The 6,998-nt window shown below is 36.0% G+C and overlaps 1 protein-coding gene across 1 annotated transcript; it reads right to left on the bottom strand.

Annotated features, from left to right (window-relative positions):
- Positions 1–136: 136 nt before the first annotated feature.
- On the bottom strand, positions 137–5,753 carry LOC117818984 (gamma-glutamyl hydrolase). Its single transcript, XM_034692159.1, has 9 exons — positions 5,484–5,753; positions 5,269–5,383; positions 4,653–4,703; positions 4,456–4,540; positions 3,753–3,891; positions 3,326–3,432; positions 1,382–1,475; positions 1,157–1,294; positions 137–911 (listed from the first exon to the last, which is right to left on the bottom strand). The coding sequence occupies exons 1-9, from the start codon at positions 5,599–5,601 to the stop codon at positions 793–795; spliced, it is 966 nt and encodes a 321-aa protein (XP_034548050.1). The 5' UTR covers positions 5,602–5,753; the 3' UTR covers positions 137–792.
- Positions 5,754–6,998: the final 1,245 nt, after the last annotated feature.

Here is a 6,998-nt window from a genome sequence, read left to right as displayed (position 1 = left end):
TGAATATATTGGGGTTTTAGACTAGACTTTTATTTGGACAAAACAAGATACTTAGCACTTATTTGTAAAGGTATGTGAAAATAAACTGAAACATAAAAGGCTAGTGATATATATTGTGAATAATAAAGTTTCCAAGTCAACCTTGAACTTTTGATCTTTATTTTTGACTGCAGAAGAAGTCCATGTAAAAGCTCAGAAAAGAATAACACCCAACATCTATTTTATGGAAACTTATCTACTGATGAATATCATGTGGTGAGATTAGGAGCGCAAGACGTGTTACTAAACAGACCGAGTGGTGAGATAATCAGCTTACATTCTTTCCTTTGTTAAAAATTGTAGTCATCTTTTAATATATTGCATCAAAAAGTAACTATAATCAGCCAGCATAGCAAACTCATCAAATTTTGGTCTCAAGCTGCAGACTGTAAACTCCCTTTAAGTGATTAAAGCTCATAATTAACAAGAAAGAAATTAAGTGGAGAAGATCCATTACTGTACTCAATGGTAGAGATGATGCTTGACAAAATGACCCCTTTAAAACAGCACCTCACTCTTCCTTTCCTTAAAAAATCCACCTACATGTTTTACAAAAAATACTTTTTAGTTTAAAATGACAAATAAAACCCAAGTCATTTTTATCCAATGACGCACAACATCTGCAAAAACATCAGATGCAAGCTTTCTAAGTTGGTAAAACAAGTTCTGGTGCAGAACGCTATGCTTGCTTTGATGAAATTATCTCTGTGGCTGAAATCAATCTTGCTGTTAGGAGCCTGAGCAGTGAGTTGCTCAGAAGAAGTAGATCTGCTCATATCCTGTGAAGTTTGCAGCATAGACAGGCGTGTAGTTATAAATGAGAGACGAGGCCTCTTCCTCTGGATTGTCAAACCGATGTAAACTTCTCCTTCCTAAACAAAGCAGAAGTGAGATTCATGTGAAGAACAGAAAAACAGTACAACAGAGTAGATTAGTTATCTTCACGGAGAACACGTGGAGAACAGAAAATAAAACAATGTCTTTATCATCTGGGCATTATTGGGTTGAATTGAACTCAGCAAAATCTCTGACAGACTTGAGTGTAAACTGTCAATCAGCAGTCTTTATTATTATTATTATTATTATTATTATTGATAATGTGTGTTTGTGATCTCACCTTCTTGAACAAAGAACTCAGACAGCTGAGCAGATAACTGAACAGCGTGGGGGGAGTGAGGAAAGTTCAGCGTTCTGTCCCACTGGAAACGATTCACCTCGGGGTGCCACTGTACCCCATAGAAGGGGTATCTTTTACCTGCAGTGCAGCAAGACACCACTCACTGTTATAACAATGCAGCATTGATTGAAGACTGTCAAATTATCAGAAAAACAATCTTGTTACCTTCCACTGTTGAGATAAAGACGGCTCCATTCTCAGCAACATTTGTAGACAACACAGAGAAGAAATTCTTCAGTTTCTCGTTTTCCTGGAAAGTCTGAAATAACATTTCTCATATTACATGGTACTCATTTTTCTTGATGCCAATCTATTTCTAGGTATTGTACAATACATTCTGGCATCTTATATTTAAAAAGCATGAGTTTTTGTTTTTTTGTGAGGCTTTGGGTTTCGGTATGATATCCTAAAGATAACTTTTCTAACTTCCTTAGGCACACTGACACATTCATAGTGAATATCAAGTTTTCTGCAATGTAGTGTGAGTGGCCTCAAATTATTGAGGTGCATATGCCTTACAAGCTTAACCCCCCTGTTATGTTCCAGGTCAGATTGACCCATTTCAAAGTAAAAAAAAAAAAAAATTGTTAAAAGTATTTTTTTGGTATGAAACTTCTTCTGCTTGGCTTAATTAGCATAATCAACATTTAAAATAACAACTTGACCCGGCAATCAAAGTGGAGGTTAAAAGGGGTCAGAAGTGTCAAATGCTAAATGTTTCTTTGTAACTGTGTGACATATTTCACCCCAATCACATACATACACACACACACAGACACACGCAGGCACACGCACGCACACGCACACACATGCGCGCGTACACGAAAACAAGTGAGTTATCCTCATTGAACTATGATCTGTGAGAACACCATTGCACTAAATATTGATTTAAATGGTTAGTAATGGAGTTCATAATGAGATTTTAAAAAATTGTATTGGGATTTTTTGGGGTTCTGACACTTTTGGATAACTAAATATGCCCTGGGTCAAGTTGAACCAGGAACATTATTGCGGTTCCTGAGAAACGAACATAACAGGAGGGTTAATACAAGCTGAAATGAAAACGCGACACTGTAAACTTTTTTGTGTTCCTGAGATAGTAAACCCAACCTCAATAAAACACAAAGTTAATCCAGAAAAACTGGTTCTGTTGTAGGTAAAGCTTATTTAATAAATTCTGCACATACTTGTTGTTTATGTACGCATGTGTTTGTCTCTTTAAAATCCTGTTGAGTCAGATGAGTCACTCCTTTCTTGTGTAACAGGAAATGTTGATGTTGTGAGGATGGTCTCTGACTTTATTTCTCAGCTCAATAACAAAACAAAATGCAAAAAGAGGAAATAAATATTGTACAGTGCTACCTGTGAACAGAGAGGGATTCACCTGTATCTTCCTGTTCATACCTGAACTTCTTGTGATTGGGTCAAACACTTTGACTTTGAGATTGGAGCAGCGCTGGGATTTGAATTCAAAGTTAAGTATGTGTGAATGTCTATTAGTGGCCTATTCATTTTTTCTCTATTCAAACATGCTGTGATTTACTAAAATGATTATTTTAACAGCATTTCTACAAACTGTAAGTAAGTTATAGCCTTCACCAGACAGAGGAAGTTTCAACACATCCTGGTTTTATGTTTCGGGATATTTTACAGTTCATTTAAAGGGGTTTTCTCTTACTTAGAGGATACCAAATGGCCAGAGACTATTCAGTATATTTCACAACTTTTATCCTTGTGTGACCCTGCTGGCTCTTTGAGATCCACCTGCAGGGTCCTTTTATCTGTTCAGACTCTCCTCTGAAGGGGAAGAGAGCTTTGAAATAAAAGCTCAGAGGCCTGTGAACACCATGACTGAGGATACAAACTACCAAATGAATTCATTGCCTTCTTATACATCTAAACTTAAAAGGTTGTATTTCCTCATTTATTCTGATTCTAGTTTATATTTTCATGTGTTTTGACATTTCTGGTTTTATTCTTGTATTGCTGTCTATTTATGGGTGTCTTTGTTTAAGTTTTATGGTCTTAGATTTCTATTTAAAGTTGTTTTTTATTTTTATAAGTGCCATATAAAAAGAGTATGGCTGTTGTTATTAGTAGTAGTATTACCTCGACTGTTATCCCAAAGTGGTGAAAGTTGCCTGTCAGAGGTTCTTGGGTTAAAGCCTTCATGAGCTCATCGGAGAGACCTGCAAACATCCGACTGGAGCCGGCCTCTACAGGGACAGAGGTGGAGGTGTGAATGTGAAAACTTAAAACTGCTTCAGATTTGACCAAAGTATGACCTTATTAGAAGATATGAACATTGAAATAATTCAAAACAAATTGCTGTCAGCAGATGTTTTCATTATGGTGCCAAACACCCTCTGATAACTTGTTTATACCGCCACCCAGTGGTAGAATTAAGGACATGTAGATTAAATAGTCCACCTTATATCTATTAAGGACATGTTATCTAAAGTCAAGTTTTACATCCAAGCTGCACTATTACTTGACATATAAGACACACAGAAACAGTAATGAAGTTAACCATAACCTGTGGTGAGGTTGAGTGGCATTGCAATGTTCTCAGCTGTGGTGTTTTTCAGCAGGTCTTCTCCAGACACCAACACAGTCAGGAGCTGCATACCCATACAGGTGCCCCAGATGGGAAAGAAGTCCCCTCTGTCATTGGCCTAAAAAGAAACACATGTAGTTTGATGCTTTTAGTCTATAAAATGCCTACACAACAACTGGCAAGTGATTGTAACAATATCAGGGCTATTAAAGTCAAGTCAAAGTTTAGCTCTGCAGCCCAAAAGCACAGGTTGTCTCAGGGGGCTTCACACTGAGAACATTTTCAATATTATATCAACAACAGAAACTGATTAAATGTGACGAAATGTCTTTTTTCAGTCTGTGCTAGAAGATGAATAAATACAATTAATAATGTGTCAAGTATGTCCTGCATTAACATGGTTATGTAGGTAAAAGTGCAATGATATGAACAATAAACTGCAATTTAATATGAACTCTATCAGTCCTCAGTCAAAAGCTCTAATTCCTCCGGTACGTTACTGATGGATTATTGATGTAATTCAATATGAGCAGGCTTTGTTTTTCCTTATGCTGCTAGCTGGTTAAATCAGAAGTGTTGTAATGTAAAATAAATTGTCTTGTAAAAATACAAATAGTAAAAGTAAAAGTGCAAATAAAAGATGGGTGTATAAGGATGATAAAATATGTCCTGCTTTACAAACCTTCAGAGCAAGTCTGTAAAAAATCTTTGCCACCCTGGCATAGTCTGATGTCACCAAATCTACAGCTCCCCCAATGAAGAGCAACCTGAGGAGACATCCCAGTGTTAGAACAACCAAGTTTGAGAGAAATGAGAGAAAATAATGTGTCTTTGTTAAAATTGATAAATGTAAATACAGCAGTAGATACGATATCTCACCCATTTATCTTCCTGAAGATGTTTTCATATTCAGCAGTAGTATGAGTCAATCTGGGGACCACACACACACACTTTACAGTTATATTATTTAAGATGTTTTCACAGCAGAGACATAAAATAATCACAGAATGAATCATATAGGGAACAGCAAACTTCTTCTTTTAACAACAAAGGTTATAAACATCCCACAAATGTCAGGTGAAGTTTCCAAAATGCTGCAGTTATTATGTTTTCTTTTTTAATTCTTCAGGTCTTCTTTTATTACATCTGTAATAAATCTAATTATCAACTCATCGCAAGTCATCATTAAAGAAGAGACTGTAGATTGGATTGTTGTGTCTACTAAAAAAAACAATTAGCTTTGGTTTCTGTTAAATTTTGAAGAAGCTTTATACAATTTGATGACATTTTTATGCAACAAACAGCTAATGGGGATAAAAGTTGATACATACATTGATACCTTATGTACTAAATCAGCACAAAAGATTGAAAATGTATCCTTTTCTTTTGCCTGCTCATTAGAAAAGGACGGATCAAAAATAAAAAATAAAAACTCTCTTTAAATGTGCAACGTCTTTCTCATGTGTTATAAACAGCTTCAGAGGAGTCAACTCACCTGATGGGCATCACTCTGCTGCCTCCGGACTCGATGTATTTCACATAGGAGGCGGGTATGTAGGTCCTCCCAAAAGGTCTCATGTCTTTATCTGAAACTAACTGGGTCAAAATACCTGAGGGACAAAATAATCATCTGTAAGTAGCTCTACTTTTAATTTAAGGAACATATCAACTTCAAGTTTCTATTACTACCAAGTTTTTATGGTCACTTACCGATCACAGGTCTGTCGTTTATTGCCTCCTGATAGACTTTAGTCGGCATAGCTCCGCTGCAACAGAAGCAGCAGGCAACAAGCAAACATACATACGCAGGAAATCCTGTGTTTGACATGTTTCAAGCTTAATTGCCTCAAAAAACTGTGCCTGGTTCAGGTTCACTCTTGTATACAACAATGTGAACAGCTGTTAGGAAGTCTCTGTTGGCAAGGGAAGCTGCAGCATACTTTTATATGTTGTCATATAGGAGGAGAGTGTCGCAGAAGGAAGTGAGGAATCTCCAGATTCACATGTGGTGACTCCTGTACTGCACATGCCGGTCAGGCAACTCAACTGCTGAGGTCAACAGAAATATTCTGCTGACAGCATGGACTTTTTGCTTTTTTTAAAAATCATTTAGGATAATAGGAAACCATGCAGGGTTAAAGGAGGGTTTCACAACAACGTCATGAGAAATTAAACATGAACAGCAACATGTTTAGGAAAGAAACAGCTCTGGATCCACACCCCAAAATAGTTTTCATGCTTCAGTCAAACAGGTTTCAGTCTGAAAATGAAGCAGGTGTTCTATTTATACATTTTAAAGTTGGAGTCTTTGTTTTTTGCAGAGTGCACAAACTGACAGACCAAACTTTCTTACAGGGCACATACCTGTTACAATGGAGGCAGACTCTGAGGTGTCTGTTTACATAAATGAAATAATGCATTCCTCTGAATCCAAAAATGCTGCATGAACTTTTTTTGTTGTTGATGAAATAAGTTTTCTTTTTGGATTGCATAATATTCTTACATCCTATTCAAGCAGTACTTTTTGACAAATGTGAATTTCCTGTAATGACAATAGTTCTCAGAGAATTGAGTAACAAAGGAGACAGATGTTGTCACCAGGGAAATACATTTCCTGCTTGTGCATATTCTTAGAAAGTTAGTGAATGGATCCTGAATCAAGTTTATCAGAATATAGGATGAGTTTTGTAGAGAGTGAAAAAAACAATTTCTATCACTTTTTAAAACGAAGTAAACTTTTTTTTAAAGAGTAGAACATGAGAATGATAAAAGGAGTGAAAAACGCAGTAAGGATAGAGATGTTCGGGTAATGGTGTTAACTTTTGATACAACCTGGGCTAATAAAAAGGGTTACTGAATTTACTGGATTGACAATATGTCAAACTGAAGGAGACAATAGCTTGATGGTATGCAATTAATAAGAAAACTATTCAGTAATTTAAATAACCATCATGTCTGTCCTAGGCTGCTGCTGTGGATTCAAGTACATTTCACAGTAAAATTCTGCAATATGATCTGATTTAATGTATCTCACATGTTTTGGAAGGTTTGTTCAAACCATTTTCATTTGAAAATATAAATTATGTGATGATTTGGCACCTGGAAATATCGACTGTTTTTTATTCATGTGATCAGGGAGTTGAATCATTCAAATATTTCTGACCACCTGTTCCTAAAATAAATAAAAAAAAGAGCAATTATTTAAAAAAAATCACATGAAACAAA

Source organism: Notolabrus celidotus, chromosome 9 (assembly GCF_009762535.1).
Source record: "Notolabrus celidotus isolate fNotCel1 chromosome 9, fNotCel1.pri, whole genome shotgun sequence".
Taxonomy (NCBI): Eukaryota; Metazoa; Chordata; class Actinopteri; order Labriformes; family Labridae; genus Notolabrus; species Notolabrus celidotus.
The sequence above is the reverse complement of the archived record's forward strand: the minus strand, read 5'-3'. Positions and strand labels throughout refer to the sequence as shown.